The sequence below is a fragment of the Anarrhichthys ocellatus genome, unplaced genomic scaffold (assembly GCF_004355925.1).
Source record: "Anarrhichthys ocellatus isolate YVR2014 unplaced genomic scaffold, GSC_Weel_1.0 scaffold830, whole genome shotgun sequence".
NCBI classification, from domain to species: Eukaryota; Metazoa; Chordata; class Actinopteri; order Perciformes; family Anarhichadidae; genus Anarrhichthys; species Anarrhichthys ocellatus.
This window is the reverse complement of record NW_022280804.1, coordinates 1-17784: the sequence shown is the minus strand read 5'-3', so window position 1 is coordinate 17784 and position 17784 is coordinate 1. Positions and strand designations below refer to the sequence as shown.

Genomic DNA, 17784 nt, shown 5'->3' with positions numbered 1-17784 from the left:
CTCTCTCCTCTCCTCTTCTCCCTTCTCCTCTTCTCTCCTCTCCTCTCTTCTCTTCTCTCCTCTCCTCTCCTCTCTGCTCTCCTCTCTGTGTTCACTTCCTGTAGTTCAGTCAGAGTGTCTCCTCCTTGTTGTCACATGACTGTTGGTCTCAGATGAATCAATCATGACTTCATAGTTTCACTGAGAAGCTCACAATGTAATGTTTTTACACAATCTGGTTGAAGTGAACTCTTTATTAGAGGAGGGATTTATAATGAAACTTGTAGAATAAAATGTTTCTGATGAAATATCACATTTTTAATCTTAGTTTCGGTTACTTTCTCTAATTGAAAGCATCCGTCACAAACGATGTGTTCAAGGACCGTCGGAACGATGAAAATCTGACGATAATGACAGTTTTTACAGCTTCTGGCTGATGAACGATATAGTTTTGGCGATTGTTTAAAGAAAACATGCTTTTCCATCCCACCGGTGGGTTCCTGTGTTCAGAGTGTTAAACGTGATTGAGAACCTTTTAAAGATATTATAGCGGTAGTGTTTATCCTATCAGGCTATTGTATTGAAGTGCACCATACCCGTCTACATGTTCTCATGTCCACCTTGCATACTATTTCATAGGTATCATCACATATATGGAAGTGCCAGCTTCATTTTCAATCTCCTAAACAGACAAATATGTGGCTCATATTATAGTGCTTTGTTTGTGTCGTGGGAGGTTTTCATAGTTCAGTCTGGGTCACAGTTCAAGATCATTTTTTTTTAACCGTGCAGCTCACCAACAAAGGTCCAAGTTTTCTCTTTCTCTACTTCCATTTTTATTTTTATTAACCAGGGACAGTGCACATTAATCAACATTTTAGTTTCCATCTCAATGTAAATGTCATTTTCGTCGGGCAGGTTATTACAATTTAGTGGCCTAATATTATCAGTACAATTCAACAGCAAACACTGAAGTACAGCACAATACTATACAGTACAATGAAATATGTAAATACATTACAAAAGTAGCAGATATGTAAAAACAAATCTATCTTATCCTTGACTGAAATCATTAAACTGCACTTCCACCATACAAGTCTACTAACAAGTAGCACACACTCCCATTTGTTTCCACTCAATATGATATGTTGTGTACATGATGAGTTAAGTGGAAAGTACAGGTTCATCAATGGTGAAATCTTAAGGTTGCTGTACAACTCAGCGTCTGCTCTGGAATGTAGGAAGTAAGCTACTCTGTAATTACCCCCTGGGCCCGCCTCTCCTGGCCTCTCATTGGTTAGCGAGAGAGTGGAGGCCTCCGTCGTAGCCAATGGCAAACTCCCACTTACTCCTTTGTTTTAATGAAACGGAGTCTGTGCCAGTTGCTGGAAAAGCTCCGGGGCGAGAGAATGGTTTTGGTGGTGACTGAAAAGAATGATCAGTTCCAGCAACCCCCATCTCACACACACTCTTTGAAACGCAGCGAGAAGGCCTCGCCACTCACCGGGTGCCTGCGGGAGGGGGGAGGGGGGAGGGAGGGAGAGAGAGGGAGAGAGGGAGAGAGATCTAATGGACCTCACATCTTTCTCAGGTTCTCCTCACAGTGGCAGGATGTTGTATCGTCATATTTCTCACGTACTTTGAGGTGTTATCTTCTTCCTTTTTAACATCGAACCATGTTACTTTATGAATGTATGGACCCAAAATAAGTAATTTAGCTGGGATTTAAGTGCAATAAATGGATCAAAAGGATGCTGAAACAACGACATAATGATGCCGATTTGTAAAATGTCTGAATGGATGCTCTGTTAGTTCTGTCCACAAGACGACAAGCAAATAACTTTTAAAATAGTTTTCTGTGTGGATCGATCGGTGCTAGGCTACGCTAACATTGTAGCTGCTCCATCAACTCTCAACATAACACCATACAGACGTAAATAAGACAGCGTAGTTTTCATTGTTTGTACCATATAGTTTATACACATAGTTTGGTCCGGTCTCTACTAACATGAGGTGTCCTAGAGCTCTATAGTTTGGGCCACTGATACGAACATGCTATGTTCAACTTTAATACAGCAATTTTCCCAGAAATGTCGCCATAGACACCCAGTTCACAATGCAAATATATAAATATTGTAATACTTTGATCAGTGGGTCATAGACTTAATCACCATTGTGTTACCTCCTTCAGCGATAGATAATGACTCAACAGACTTTAAGTCAGTGCGGTCTGCATTATTACCTCTCTGCTGAGTGTCTGCTGAAGGATTGAAGCTGCTCTCAGACAGACAGCAGTTGTCCTCTTGCCTCCATTGTTTCTGATGTAACCGTGACCTCAGCTGTGTGATCACAGCCTCCACAGAAGCCACACAGACGGAAGTGATGACTCAGCTCCTTTGACTGCTATCCGTCTTTATGAAGACATGTCCATGAAGAAATAACTCCCTGCCGCCACGTCATGAGAAAATACAACTGTAGCTCAGTAAGTAACCAGTTACACGTTACTGTGTTTGTACGTTACTGTTCTAGGAGTTTGCGACGCTAACAAAGGAGGTGAACGTGTGCCGGGAGCATCTTCTGGAGAAGGAGGAGGAGATCGCAGAGCTGAAGGCGGAGAGAAACAACACACGGGTGAGTAAGATATGCTGGTACACACACACACACACACACACACACACACAGCTATCCACCGTGCTCACTCCACTTTCTGTTTTGGGTAGAGGTGGTTGTCACAACACACCTTGACAAATCGGTTTCTATCCTATAATCCGAACCTTTGTCACAACGTTGTGGTCGTTGCAAATTGCACAACCGTCGAAATATTTCAACCACTGACAATAAACTTCATCACAGACGTCTGTTTGTGCTGAGTAGGAGCTGTTTACTCTTCCACACTCGTCCTACTTAAGATGTTTCTTTTATCTTTTAATATCAGAAACATGTACATAATTAAACGGTAAATTCATAATTTGAAATATTGAAAGTTGGACTCTCAAATGTTGAAGCATCGTCACACGAACACGTGAAAAAATGAGCTTACCTTTAAGAAAAGCCCCTTTTTAAATGCTTCAAAAAGTTTAGTTCATCAAGTCATTATGATTCAATCTCCTGGAATCAGGAATCTCTCCTTTAGTGATTTATGGAAGTAGAAAAGGTTTCTAGATGCTCCATACGTGAGCACATGAGCTATGCGGTTTCTCACCTGTTAACGTGGTCTTTTCGTGGTCCAGCTGCTGTTGGAGCACCTGGAGTGTCTGGTGTCTCGTCACGAGCGCAGTCTGAGGATGACGGTGGTGAAGAGACAGGCTCAGTCTCCAGCGGGGGTCTCCAGTGAAGTGGAGGTCCTCAAAGCCCTCAAGTCACTGTTCGAACACCACAAAGCCCTCGACGAGAAGGTGTGTGTGCGTGTGTTTGTCAGTCAGAGAGACAGACGGAGAGAGAGAGACACAGACAGACAGTGTGCACGTGTAACATGCACATGTTTGGTAAACAAAGCAATAGGAGACCTAAAGATGTGTTTGTATCACCCGTGTTGCAGGTGAGAGAGCGACTACGCGTCGCCTTGGAAAGATGCAGCACGTTGGAGGAGCAGCTCACCATGTCGCACAAAGAAGTAAGAAAAATATCTGAAGAGAGTTAATGAAAAAAACCACTTGACTCAAATCCAATAGCAATACAACTTAGGAAATATCCATAATATGGTGCATTCACATGACGTAGGAATGTTTGCTGGAACAACTTGACACCCTGAAGTACCCGACTCAAACCCTTTAAGATGATGACATCGTTGTTATTCTCCTCATTTGTCCTTGTGAGTGAAACATTTAGGTTTACATTTACCAAACTGAACATTCCAAGTTCACCTCCAGAATACAAACACTAAACAGATGCTTCCCTCTGCTGTTGAGCTACGGACATTATGTCACTCGTGCTTTATTGGGTGCTTTTTCTGCACAGTACAACCCAGTTGTCTTCTTCCTTTAATTCTTTTTTGAGTGTTTTTTTAGGTGGATTTCATGTTTAAAACAGGAAGTGAAATGTAGCAAAAGCGCTGATTTTAAGCGGTTTATTCAGGTTGTTGATCTTCACAGAACTCTAAAGAGAAGAGCGACCATGTTGTGACCGTAACTGATCGCAGACTTGATGTAGGAATGAATGACGTGGTCCTTTTTAGATTTATCTGTGCCGACACAAACTGAATGGAGACAGTTTGAAGGATCAAAGTGTTTTTATTTCTTTATGTTAAACTAGATTGAGAGACTTTGAGACTCCAGGAGAATGTGACCAACAGATCAACGCAGCTTCGCTCCTCATTGACCCATTTAAAGACATCGCTCCTGCACTGGATTCCTATTTACATATTTGAGTGTTCACACTGAATTCTAGAGAGAACTCTCCCCCCCCCCCACACACACACACATGTGCACATGAATGCAAAGAGGTATTTAGTCCACTGTGTATTGAATGGGATTAAGATTGACAAAAGAGCCAGAGGATCATTTGGAAGTGTCCTAGATTTCCTCTCTGCTTTATGCTGCAGTCATCTTTTTTTCCTGGGACCACACACACACACACACATACACACACATAAAATCTACCAATCTGCTTTTATTAGAAACTTTACTTCCTAAGGCAAGGCAGCTTTGTGCAGTTTTTTTCCTCCCGTTTGGCCATTTGGCATCGACTATATCTGTCTCTGCAGCGTTTTCATGGGAGTTTGCAACCAGAATAGTTGTGGTTTGAACTCAAGGCTCTGGACACACACACACCCATACACACATACACACTACTTGCTTTACTGAAATGGAAAAAGAAAACATGACAAATGATAAAAGGAATCCGACTCCTTTGTTGCTGCTGGTTCAGTGGTTAACCAGCTACTTGTTGAGGTGGTTTTGGCGTTAATGAGCTGCTGTTCTCTCTAGTTGTCTTACCTCAGGGAGCAGAGCGGCATGAAGAGAGGGCTGGCAGACGGAACCAGTGAGGTCAACCACAACTCTGAAAACACACCGAGCACTAACGGCAAGGTGAGGGCACTCTGAGAGGGTCAGACCCTGCTGCAGTAACATGAGAGGTTTTCTAAAGGGAGTCTGGTGCTCAGAGACACTACCACTTTAGTCCACAGGGACCAACAGAATCAACACAAAATTAAAGATATTAAAGTTCCTTGTAGTAACTTCAAACAACAGGAAATCACAATTATCATATTGATCAGTCTCAATTGTTAAAAGAATCCCAAAATGCCCACAGTTGATTCTGGTGTTTTCTACGATGAAGAATCTTAGTTTCCTGATTTCTTCCATTTCCCTTCCAGATGTTTAAAGAAGGTCAATCGGTTCAATGGAATGAGCTGATGAATGAAATCAGTCCTCCGTGTGTGTGTGTGTCCTGTTCGTCCTTTGTGCCAACACGGTTACGTTCTCCCACAGCGGTCGTCGGACGGCTCTCTGAGTCAGGAGGAGGAGTTGGGTCTGGGCTTTGTGAAGGTCAGCGAGCTCCAGGACGTGGTGGACCGTCAGACGTCTGATCTGGGCCAGATGAAGGAGCGCATGGCCGCTATGGTGTCACGCATCAACGAGCTGGAGGAGGACTTGGACACGGCCCGGAAGGACCTCATCAAGTCCGAAGACATGAACACGCGGCTCCAGAGAGACCTGAGAGAGGTAAGGAGGGCTGCATGGAGTGTGAGCTCCTCTTTATAATACACTCCTCTAAATGTATTTATTAGTTTCTTTATTTTCATGTCATGCACCCAAAGTGCTCGACCCTCATTGGTTTACAAGACACCAAAAACAATACAGTTACATTGTCAAACATCATTACAAAACTACAGGCTCGTCTTAAACTAAATATTCTGCCTTTTATCTCAAACTTGGCAAATAAAATCTGCATTCGGGCAAAATAAATCAACATATATGGAGATGATTTTACTGAAAATTTCAGCTTTTATGACCTTCTAGACAGGACCGTAAAACAAACAAAGATGAACCTCATTCTCAATTTCACCTAGATCACACAACAACAAACAAACCTGTGGAGGAAGAAGTACTAAGACCTCTTGCATATAAATACCACAGTGAAGGTTCTGCATTCACAAATCTTCCTTCAGTTAAAGTGTGCAAATATATAATCAAGTAAATGAAGTATAAAAGTAAAAGTGCTCATCGTGCATCCAAATGGGCTCTTTAGTTGTTACATTATTATTTATTGTAATATTAGATTATTACTACGTGTGAGATGCATTTCAGCTGGCTGCAATAGAACTCATTTTATTCATTTTCATACCATTGGGTGGTTAATTCTTCTTAAAAACAATGCTCTGTATTTCATTTACTTGTTATAAATATACGTATATTTCCCTCTGAAATGTAGTGGAGTAGAAAGAAAAAGAAAACCGTACTAAAGTACAGGACTTGATACACACACACAATAAAAAGAAGGTAAACCTGAAGACCAGATGTTTGTGTGTTTAGTCGATGGCTCAGAAGGAGGACATGGAGGAGAGGATCACCACGCTGGAGAAGCGCTACCTGGCCGCTCAGCGGGAGGCCACCTCAGTCCACGACCTCAACGACAAGCTGGAGAACGAAGTGGCCAACAAGGACTCTCTCTACAGACAGGTGGGTCCATGATACTGGACTACAAGCTGCAATGATGGATCACAGGTCATGAAGCCTGCATCATACCTAAAGATTTCAGTCCTGGTAGATTTACATTTGAGTGAAAACAAAGGAATTGTATTCACAGGCTGTCAGTCTGTACTAACATGCTATAGTTCAGAGTTTTTCACACACTTTTGTGTGTATTCAATGGAGAAATATACGTAATACAGCTTTGTTTTTTTCTTCTGTGGCCGAAAACATACAGTTTGTAACACTGCAAACAGAAAAGCATGTTTTCTTTAAACATTCGCCAAAACTACATCGTTTATCGAAGCCAGAAGCTGTAAAAGGATGTCATTAGCGTCAGATTTTCATCTTTACGACGGTCCCTGAACATGTTATCTGTGACAAACACTTACGTCATTGTGATATTTCATTAACAACATTTTATTCTTCATGTTCTCATTATAAATCCCTCCTCTAATAAAGTGTTCACTTTAACCAGATTGTGTAAAAACATTAAAGTGTGAGCTCCTCAGAGAAACTATGACGTCATGATTGATTCATCTGAGACCAACAGTCATGTGACAACAAGGAGGAGACACTCTGACTGAACTACAGGAAGTGAACACAGAGAGGGGAGGAGAGGAGAGAATAGTTTAATATACGTTCCACATTTTTAAATCAGTTAAGATCTGTAATCTCATCACACCCACAAAGCATCCTCACATTCTGATCAGACTGAGTTGACGAGGCGTGTGGTGATTTCTGGGTGTTTGAGTCTCAGACAGGAATCTCCTGCAGTTTCTTCTTTGGCTGATGACTTCCTGCTGTATTCACACGCTGAATAAGAAGCCTCACAGACTCTTTATGTCCTCACTGAGATGGAGACGTCTCTCTCCTCTTTTCTTCTGGCTTTTCAGTCCGTCTTTGTGTCTTTATGAATCCTCCCTTCCTCACTTCCTGCCTCACCCATCCCTTCTCCCTTTGTCTGTCTCTGTCTCTCTCTCTCTGACTCTCCCTTTGTCTGTCTCTCTGTCTGTCTCTCTCTCTGTCTCTCCCTTTGTCTGTCTGTCTATCTGTCTCTCTCTCTCTCTCTGTCTCTCCCTTTGTCTCTCTCTGTCTCTCTTTCCGTCTCTCTCGAAAATCCAGAGTCCAGGATGCAGCACAGCGTCTTGTACGCGCTCGCTAACAACTGATAACTTTGTGTTTTTGTTTCTTTCTTGTAGACGGAGGACAGAAACCGGCAGCTCCAGGAGAAGCTGGAGCTGGCGGAGCAGAAGCTGCAGCAGACCATCCGCAAGGCGGAGACTCTGCCCGAGGTGGAGGCAGAGCTGGCTCAGAGGGTGGCTGCCCTCACCAAGGTACCAGCACCTTTCAACCTTTACTTTATTTTAAACTATGAAATACTTTATCAAAAAGAGACCTCTGAAAAGTCCCAAACCTTTGTTCGAATCCTCTCTTGACACGTCTCTTGGAAAAGAGATAAGAATGAATTAACAAGATTATTTTACTTTGACATCTCAACAACAACAACAGCAGCTGCCGAGGAAGCCTTTTGTTTACGTTGCTCTGAATATCCACAGGGAGATATTTTTAGAGATTTGATGTTTTTATCCATTTATAGTTTGAGTCTTTGTCTCACATGCTGCTGCTGAATGACTTGGCTCCTTATTTGTAACAGAACTGGCTCACAGTACATCTCTGAAATCCAACAATCATTCTTATTGTCATCTGAGTGTTTTTGTTTCAGAGTTCATCAGGAAGCAGCCGCCTCCTTTCACATGTTTTAAATCATGTACTCTCTGTCTGAGGGTACAGTTGATTTGATTTAATTAGACACTTTTCTCCACCCTCTCACTACTCCATCAGTCGCTCGGTCCATCTTCTGAAGTCTAACGTAACATCCCTTATTGTATTGTTCCTCCTCTGACGCAATACGTCATCTGTGTGTGTCCATGTTTTATCATCAATCTCAGAAATTAACCGTCACTAAGTTCACGTTCCGCTGTTGAACCGGCAGCTTTCTGTCCATTTCTCTCACTCTATTTAAATCAGTGAATGTACGTTGAATCCCTCTTTTCTCCTCTTTGTCCTTTCTGTCTGTCTTCATGGCGTCCCTACCGCCTCCTTGTCAAAACGTTAGTGTGTTCCATGTGGCTCTAAAGGCTCCAAGACTCAGAAGAAGGTAGACCAGCTCCCCTCACAGACCTAGACCTCCTGGATAGTGGATGACTTTTCTTCTCTCACTGAACTTCACCAGGCCAAGACAAACAAACTATTCACATGTCCAGAACCACAGAAGAAACAAATGTTCCTTCAGATAGAACTAATCGTAGTATAGCTCCGGTTCCAGTTCATCCTTTACATGAGTGCCTGGTGAAGTGCAGTGACAATCTATCAGAAAGCTTTGTGCTTCATGTGCTGGTGAGCTGTGTCCATCGCTGCGTCATGCTGGAACCTCTTTCTTCTCAAACACAGAAACTCCTCCTAATGTTTGCTGTCTAACACAAACAGGAAGTGGACGCTGGTTTGCTCAAAGACTTGAGGAGAAACTGGTCCCGCCTGTTGGCCAATAGAGCAATAATACCTGTTGTTACTGGTTATAGTTTTCGACAGTTAAGTTGAGCTCTTACATTAGCACATGTAGAAGTTTGCTTCCCAGGCTGTCGATGTTGGTGACCCCCCCCTCCTTTTGAAGGACTTGACCTTGACTTAAACCTCAAACGGGGCCAACTTTTGGCCTTTTTTCTCCTCAGAGAGGTCCTTCTCCAGGATGTAGGACCAACCAGTTCAGATCAGAGCCTAGCACTAGAGACACTGACCACGTGTACATGCACACTTATATTCTACTGGTATTCAGAAACTATTGTCTAGTTGGTTTGTGTAGAACGCACACAGCTGACTGTAAACAGGCAAGAAAAACCCCAAAATGATATTCAACACATGTTGTGAATGCGCTGTCGACGCGTCTGAAGAATGCTCCTAAATCCTGATTAGAAATGACGCTTAATCGCCATATCCAAACCAAATATATATGCAGTTTCTATGACTCGTATAATTGTCATATTGTGAATTATTAATGTGCATGTTGACGTAGGCGCTGAGAGGATTTAATATACTGAGACATGAAAGTTTTTCTTTTATCGTTGTTGATTTTCAGGCAGAGGAACGACACGGCAATGTGGAGGAGAGACTGAAGCAGCTGGAGGCTCAGCTGGAGGAGAAGAACCAGGAACTGCTCAGGGTGAGGAAGAGGAGGAACCTGCCCTCACTACACTGAGACGGTCTGAACGTGAACCTTTCAATTAATAAATCACGTCTTTCTATTCGTACAGGCACGGCAGCGAGAAAAGATGAACGAGGAGCACAACAAGCGTCTGTCGGAGACGGTCGACAAGCTCCTCTCGGAGTCCAACGAGAGACTCCAGCTTCACCTCAAAGAACGGATGTCTGCTCTGGAGGACAAGGTGACGGGACACCAGTGTGGTGGTGGTGATGATGATGATTGACAGAGGCAGACGGGCTAAAGGACACTGCATCCTTTGCCCTGATGAATATTTAATATCGTCCTCATACTACGTGGTTCGCAGCTTCAGCTTTAGCTTGTTTTCTGTCTCTTCTCAGAATGCCCTGATCAGAGAACTGGAGCACACCAAGAAGCTGATTGAGGAGTCTCACCATGAGAAGGTGAGGGGTTGTTCAAAGTGTTAGCTGACTCCTCCTCTGTGTCTATCGTTATACTAGTACTCTTATCAATACTGCTTATCGATACTCTTATCGGCTCTTTTTGATTATTCTATGAGGGAAGAAAGACAATTAATTCAGAAAAGAATCCACATGTCTTTATTATTCTTGTATGTAAACAAATAGTCTTTCTTAAGCAGCAATACAAGAAGTTAAAATCTTTAAAATACACTCTCAGCTCAACAGGGCATCCCTAATCTGTGGCTTCTCATAACGCGTCCTTATTGTTTGATATGTCCTCTCCTACAGGAGCAGCTCCTGATCCAGATTGAGACCATGAGGGCGGAGAGCGAGCAGGGGAGGAGCCGGAGTAACTCCTTACTACACGGGTAAGCCAGGTGTCGAGGTGTGGAGTTCAGGGATTCACCCTCTAGACGCGGACTCTTTCTGATTGGTTGGTTTGATTCTTTTCTTCCCCCAGACGGTCTCAGCTGGGCAGCACTCCAGATTTCAGGTACCCCGTGTCTGCTTCCTCCATGATGGACAGTAACTCGGACCACTACGGCAGCGCTCTGGTGCTGAGGCGGCCTCAGAAGGGGCGCATGGCGGCGCTCCGGGACGAGCCGTCCAAGGTGAACTCCTTGCGTTTAATCTGAGCTCAATGAATTCTGAGATTTCTATTTCCTCTACTTGCGTTAAAGGAATGCAGCAGGAGCTTATAGCAGATCAGTAGGGCTGTGCCAAATGTCCCTCATCACCATGAGAAAGAAAGAAATCCTCAAAACTAATTTTTTGAATTACTGAATTACTTTAAATAGGAACCAGCTGAGCAGCATTCAAATGTTGATTTAATGAACAAAGCTTTGAAGCTTCAAACTATTTGTTACAGCCCTACGGATCTGTCATTTACTTCTCTTGTTAACACATTGAACAGTTTATGCAGCATAAGCACCGTCTAGTCCAAAGAGGAAGTGACAGACGGACGTCTTTGTGTCCAGGTTCTGTACTTGGTGAATTCCTATTCGCTGTTCTATAACTTGAAAGGTGTTCTTGAGATCTCTCCCTCTTGTTGAAGTCATTTACTGGAACATGCTCTCTTTGTGCTGTTTTCCTTCCTCCACCTGTTTCTGTCTAATGTTTGAGTTATTTCTGATGATTTTCTTCTTCTCCGTTTCTCTCTGTTTGCTTCCACTCTGGACTTCAGCGACATGTAAGTCAGTGTGGTGGAGAGAACAGTGGAAGTTACTTGTGTGGTGCATTCATGACAAATACTCAAGTACTCAGCTAATGTCCACTTCCCTCTCATATCCTGCTCTCTTTCCCTGTCTCTTTTATCCTTTTTCTGCCTTCGATATCTGATTCCCTCTTGGTATCTTGACCTCCGTTCCTCTCCCCTTCCCTGTTTCTTACCTGCGTGAATGAATCCAGGTGCAGACTCTGAACGAGCAGGAGTGGGAGCGCATGCAGCAGGCCAACGTGCTGGCCAACGTGGCCCAGGCCTTCGAGAGCGACATGGACGCCTCGGACCTGGAGGACGATCGAGAGACCATGTTCAGCTCGGTGGACATGCTGTCCCCTGGTGGCCAGGCGGACGCACAGACACTCGCCTTAATGCTGCAGGAGCAGCTGGATGCCATCAACAATGAAATAAGGTACCGGCACACCAAACTGTGCTTCACGTAACGCTGTCTTTTCTATCAACATGTCTGCAGGTTGTCACGCCTCTCGACTGCTCCTCTATGGAAACAGAACCATCATGACTAGAAGTAGAGAGAACTAGAACATGTCTTCAGTGCAGAATAACACAGTTATGATGTCATAAATCATGAAAAAATAAATAAAACGCAAGTTTAATTTTGATAATTAATGATAAAAATTGGAAAACAATGGAATCTATATGTCCAACGTGTTTCAAGTGGACACGAGTGTTACCAATGTTGGGGAAAAAATGGAGGCTCCACCCGCTATAAATATAGAACTATTTTAACATCCTCTACTTCCAGCCTCTCCTCTCTCCTCACTCCACTCCTCTTCTCTCTCCTCTCTCCTCTCTCCGCTCTCCTCTCTCTGTCTCTGTCTCTCTCTCCTCTCCTCTCTCTTCTGTCCTCTCTCCTCTCTCCGCTCTCTCCTCTCCCTTCTCTCCTATCTCCTCTCTCCCCTCCCCTTCTCTCTCCTCTCTCCTCCCCTCTCCCTTCTCTCCTCCCCTCTCCCTTCTCTCCTCTCTCTCCTCTCTCCTCTCTCCCCTCCCCTTCTCTCTCCTCTCTCCTCTTCTCTCTCCTCTCTCCGCTCTCTCTCCTCTCCTCTCCCTTCTCTCCTATCTCCTCTCTCCCTTCTCTCTCCTCTCTCCTCCCCTCTCTCCTCTTCTCTCTCCTCTCTCTGCTCTCTCCTCTCCTCTCTCCTCTCCTCTCTTCTTTCCTCTCCTCTCCTCTCTCCTAGTCTCTCTATCCTTTCCTCTCTCTATCCTCTCTCCCCTCCCCTCCTCTCTCCCCTCCTCTCCTCTCCTCTCCTCTCTCTTCTCTCCTCTCCTCTCTCCCCTCCCCTCCTCTCTCCCCTCTCCTCCTCTCTCCTCTCTCATCCCTCCTCTTCTCTCTCCTCTCCTCTCATCTCTCCTTTTCTCTCTCCTCTCTCCTCCCCTCTCCCCTTCTCTCCTCTCTCGTCTTCTCTTTACTCTCTCTCCTCCTCTCTACTCTCTCTCCTCCTCTTCTCTCTCCTCTCTCCTCTCTCCTCTCCTCTCTCCCCACCCCTCCTCTCTCTTCTCTCCTCTCCTCTCCTCTCTTCTCTCTCCTCTCCTCTTGAACACATGCTTTTTTTGGGGTTCAGAGGGTGAAACTCCCTGTCGTCCCTCTGTCATCACAGAATGATCCAGGAGGAGAAGGAGAACACAGCCATCCGGGCGGAGGAGATTGAGTGCCGGGTGGGCAGCGGCGAGAGCCTGGGAGGACGTTTCCGCTCCATGAGCTCCATCAACCCGTCACTGTGTCCGGGCTCCTCGCTGGGCGGCTCTCCTCCAGGCTCCGGACACTCCACCCCCAGACGCAGCCCCAACAGAGAACTGGACCGCATGGGCGTCATGACCCTGGTAAAGCCTCCATGTATCCCATACGGCGGCACTGAATAGCTTGTTTGACTTCATTTAGTGTTTGTTTCTGTCATGACATAAGTCCAGGAAGTCGTATTTATTTGTAGTTGTAGGTGCTTCCCCGTGTGTTCATGCCGTCTCCTCTCACCAGTGTGGTTACTGTACTAACGTGTGTATCGAGTGTGTAACCTTGTGTGTGTGTAACTGCCCCTCGCTCGTAGCGCTATAGCTATGACCCCTACGTCATCCAGAGCTCCCTCTCCCAGCAGACAGTCACTTACCTGCCTTATGGTGCGACTGGCTTCAGCACCCCCCCCTCACGCCTGTAGCTATGCGCCCTACTCTCAGGTACCTGCAGCTCTCTCTCCACAGCCGGGTGGGTGCAGTCGGCCTCTTCCTCTTCCGATTTTTTTTAAATACACACAGGACAACTTTTCCTTTTACTGTGTGCTAAACGCATCACTTTGCTCCCAGAATAACTTGTGATTGCACATTTGTCGAGATCATATTAAGAATTATATATATCTATATATATCTATATCTATATCTATCTATCTATCTATAGATATAGATATAGATATAGATATATATGAGTGATTGTGGCTAAGTGGATAGCAGGGCCGTCTTTCAATCAGAGGGTCGGCGGTTCGAGCTCCGGCTCCGCTAGTCGCATGCCGATGTGTCCTTGAGCAACACACTTAACCCCAAAATTGCTCCCGTAGCTGTGCCTACGGTGTCGAAATGTGATGGACTCAGAATTGTAAGTCGCTTTGGATAAAAGCGTCTGCTAAATGACTGTAATGTAATATACAGTGGGTACGGAAAGTATTCAGACCCCTTTAAATTTTTCACTCTTTGTTTCATTGCAGCCATTTGCTAAAATCAAAAAAGTTCATTTTATTTCTCATTAATGTACACTCAGCACCCCATCTTGACAGAACAAAACAAATGTAGAAATTTTTGCAAATTTATTAAAAAAGAAAAACTGAAATATCACATGGTCATAAGTATTCAGACCCTTTGCTGTGACATTCATATTTAACTCACATGCTGTCCATTTCTTCTGATCCTCCTTGAGATGGTTCTACTCCTTCATTGGAGTCCAGCTGTGTTTAATTAAACTGATTGGACTTGATTAGGAAAGGCACACACCTGTCTATATAAGACCTTACAGCTCACAGTGCATGTCAGAGCAAATGAGAATCATGAGGTCGAAGGAACTGCCCAAGGAGCTCAGAGACAGAATTGTGGCAAGGCACAGATCTGGCCACGGTTACAAAAGAATTTCTGCAACACTCAAGGTTCCTAAGAGCACAGTGGCCTCCATAATCCTTAAATGGAAGAAGTTTGGGACGACCAGAACTCTTCCTAGACCTGGCCGTCCAGCCAAACTGAGCAATCGTGGAAGAAGAGCCTTGGTGAGAGAGGTAAAGAAGAACCCAAAGATCACTGTGGCTGAGCTCCAGAGATGCAGTAGGGAGATGGGAGAAAGTTCCACAAAGTCAACTATCACTTCAGCCCTCCACCAGTCGGGGCTTTATGGCAGAGTGGCCCGACGGAAGCCTCTCCTCAGTGCAAGACATATGAAAGCCCGCATAGAGTTTGCCAAAAAACACATGAAGGACTCCCAGACTATGAGAAATAAGATGCTCTGGTCTGATGAGACCAAGATTGAACTTTTTGGCATTAATTCTAAGTGGTATGTGTGGAGAAAACCAGGCACTGCTCATCACCTGCCCAATACAATCCCAACAGTGAAACATGGTGGTAACAGGAGAGGAAACACCCAGTGGGCTGTTACCTCTGGTGCTCCGGTCCTTCTTTAAGGGCCACGTTGGTCTGATCTGCTGTTTGTCCCTCTGGGTCCTGCAGTACAGTCTGTGTACAATACAAAGACATTAAGAACACCAGTAACTGAGCAGCCTGCATTATGAAATACTCGTGTTAGCTCCAGCTCCTCTGTTTGCATCCAGACGTTTGAAGATGCAACACTGAGCTGTGGCGGAGAGTTTAGTTCTCGTTGGTTCTTTCCCGTTAATGCCGGAGCTGCTGTTCCTCATCAGTCAGTCCTTTCAGGAATTTGTGATCTTGCGGTTGAAAGAATGAACTCAAGTCCGAGCAGAGCTGCACTGGTTCAGTGTTTGTGAGATTTACGGGGAGGAGAAAGGAGCGCTGCTTTGGGTTCATGAGAAACGACCGTCGGCCTCAATGTAGTTTAGATTAATAACATTGAATATCTGTGTACAAAGCATCAGTGAAACCAGTCGAAATGTCCTGGAACAAGAAGGAAAGGAACATTTTTGGTGATAAAATGAATTCCCTCTTCCTGTTTCCTCTTTATATCTCTCTGATCTCTTCCCTGCTCCGGCCTCAGTGCGTCACATGAGGAGAGGAAATGACTGATTAGCTATTTTTCCTCCTGGGAGCAAAAAGAAAAGGAGCATAGAAATGTGGCACGCTGATGGTTTATTTGCTCTGCTAATGCCAGGCCGGTGAGGAATGCAGGGGTGGGGGGACCCTCCTCCTCCCTTTTTAGGTGCTCAGTGGAAAATATGACGAACATCTTCGGCTTCATAAATCCAGGTGTCGCACTCGTATCACGTTAAAGCAAAACTATAACAAGCTCAGCAACAGGAGGTCTTAAGAATCTACAGATCGATTACAGGATATTCAACCTCTGCTTCTTTATAATACTTTTAATGTTTGTACAAAGACAACGGAGTTCGGTTTGCAGCTTTCTGCCAGTAACATCTACAGTGTATGTTCACGTCGATGAGTTACCTCGTTGTCTTTTTGATTCTTCACAGTTCATTTTGTTTGTTCGCGTCCGTCTGCGTATAAACAAAGCTTTAATCATAAGTCGCCTGCTCGCTGCTCAGATACCTCGAGTTACTCAAAGTGGTTTCCTCGAGACCTTGACTCCTCTTCCTCCCTCCAATCTCCTTCCTCTTCCTCCCTCTGATCTCCTTCATCAGCTTCAGAGCCGGGCTGCACCCGTCCCGACCTTCAGCGTGGCGCTTTTGCAGTGTCTCCTGCAGACCTCGTTTTTCAAAGAACTGCACGTCTTTACTGCGCAATTATAACTGACGATTTCTCTTGGTGTGTGTGTGTGTGCGTGTGCGCATGGCTTTGATCCGCCGCCGGTCTGTTGTGCGTCTCACTAACTGCTTTTTTTTTTTTCTCCTCTCTCTCTTTCCTCTGCCACGCTTCAGCCTAGTGACCTGCGGAAGCACCGCAGGAAGGTAAACTAGAGCGCTGCTGTAGTGTGATCCTCAATGTTCAGCGTCTTCATCTCATCCAGTGCGACGCTAAACTCCTCCGCACGCTCACAAATAGCACCTTCCACATCCAGAGGTGTTCACACCTTTAGTGGCATTATTGTACTTCCCTCGGCCACCGTGTGCTTTAGGTCTGCTGTTCTATTCTGGAGCTGAAACGATTAGTTGATTAATTGCTCGGTCGATCAAGAGAAAGTTCATATGCAACAAATTTTGATAATTTATTATTTGTTTGAATATTTTTTTCAAGCAGAAAGAGTTTCTCATTTGCTGGTTTTTGCTCATCAGATGTTTAAACAGCGTTTTATATACGAGTCAAATGAGAATTTTGGGTTTGGATAAATTCTGCAATTTGTAACATTAAATCCGGTTCAAAACGTCTTAACCCTAAAGAGGACAGAAAGCCATCAATTAAAACATTAAAATGATATTCCATTTTCACTGAGTTAATGTTTTACATCAGTCCCGATCATAACTACCAAACACTCATTCATTCTAAGAACTTTACCCCTTTAAATTCCATGACGTTACATAATGTCTGTGTCAAAATAAAACACAAAAACTTAATTATTTTCTGTAAATGATCATTTATCTTCTCAAACATTAGAAACTCTCTCAAATCTGGTGGAAAATAGTCAAAACTAAAATGTGAAACCAGGACTCTAGATTTAAATATAACAGAATTCATGATCTCGTTCTGATTAACGGCTGTAGGGTAACATGATGGTGCTTTGATGGGTTTAAATGTGAGTGTCTGTATGTTGACGGCTCTTTATTATAGACTTATTACAGGAAGGTTGAACTAAAAAAAAAACAAACTGCATTAACCGCACAATTAAAGATTAAAAAGCCCCGAAGTGATGCATCAGAGTTTACATATATGACATAATAATACATATTTGGAGATGCATAGAAAGTCACCCTGACAGTATTTTAATTCTACATTTTTACAAATCTAATATGTCCCGAAAAAGTATAGATAACATGGAACACAGAAAACATTTTAAATCCAACATTAGGTGAAACTGGTGAGGATGTCGTGGGTCAGTTGGTCTCACCCAATGAGCAACGCTGAAGCTGCTTCTATGGTCCTGCTATCGTGTAGTATTTACAGTTAACTACCCCGTATCAGTATATTGTGTGTGTGTGTGTGTGTGTG

The 17784-nt window shown here is 44.1% G+C and overlaps 1 protein-coding gene across 3 annotated transcripts; it reads left to right on the top strand.

Moving 5' to 3' along the window:
* Positions 1-184: 184 nt before the first annotated feature.
* On the top strand, positions 185-17778 carry LOC116377037 (liprin-alpha-1-like). 3 transcript variants are annotated; one of them, XM_031838567.1, is made up of 16 exons: positions 185-2610; positions 3210-3374; positions 3518-3592; positions 4905-5006; positions 5409-5642; positions 6453-6599; positions 7811-7945; positions 9745-9828; positions 9920-10051; positions 10209-10271; positions 10578-10657; positions 10750-10900; positions 11473-11478; positions 11697-11920; positions 13125-13347; positions 16560-17778. In XM_031838567.1, the coding sequence occupies exons 2-16, from the start codon at positions 3264-3266 to the stop codon at positions 16596-16598; spliced, it is 1806 nt and encodes a 601-aa protein (XP_031694427.1). In that variant the 5' UTR covers positions 185-2610; positions 3210-3263; the 3' UTR covers positions 16599-17778. The 3 variants fall into 3 exon arrangements, with proteins under 3 accessions (XP_031694427.1, XP_031694428.1, XP_031694426.1); XM_031838568.1 differs by lacking the exon at positions 11473-11478 and having other exon boundaries at positions 186-2610; XM_031838566.1 differs by lacking the exon at positions 16560-17778 and having other exon boundaries at positions 186-2610; positions 13125-13920.
* The last annotated feature ends 6 nt before the right edge of the window (positions 17779-17784 follow it).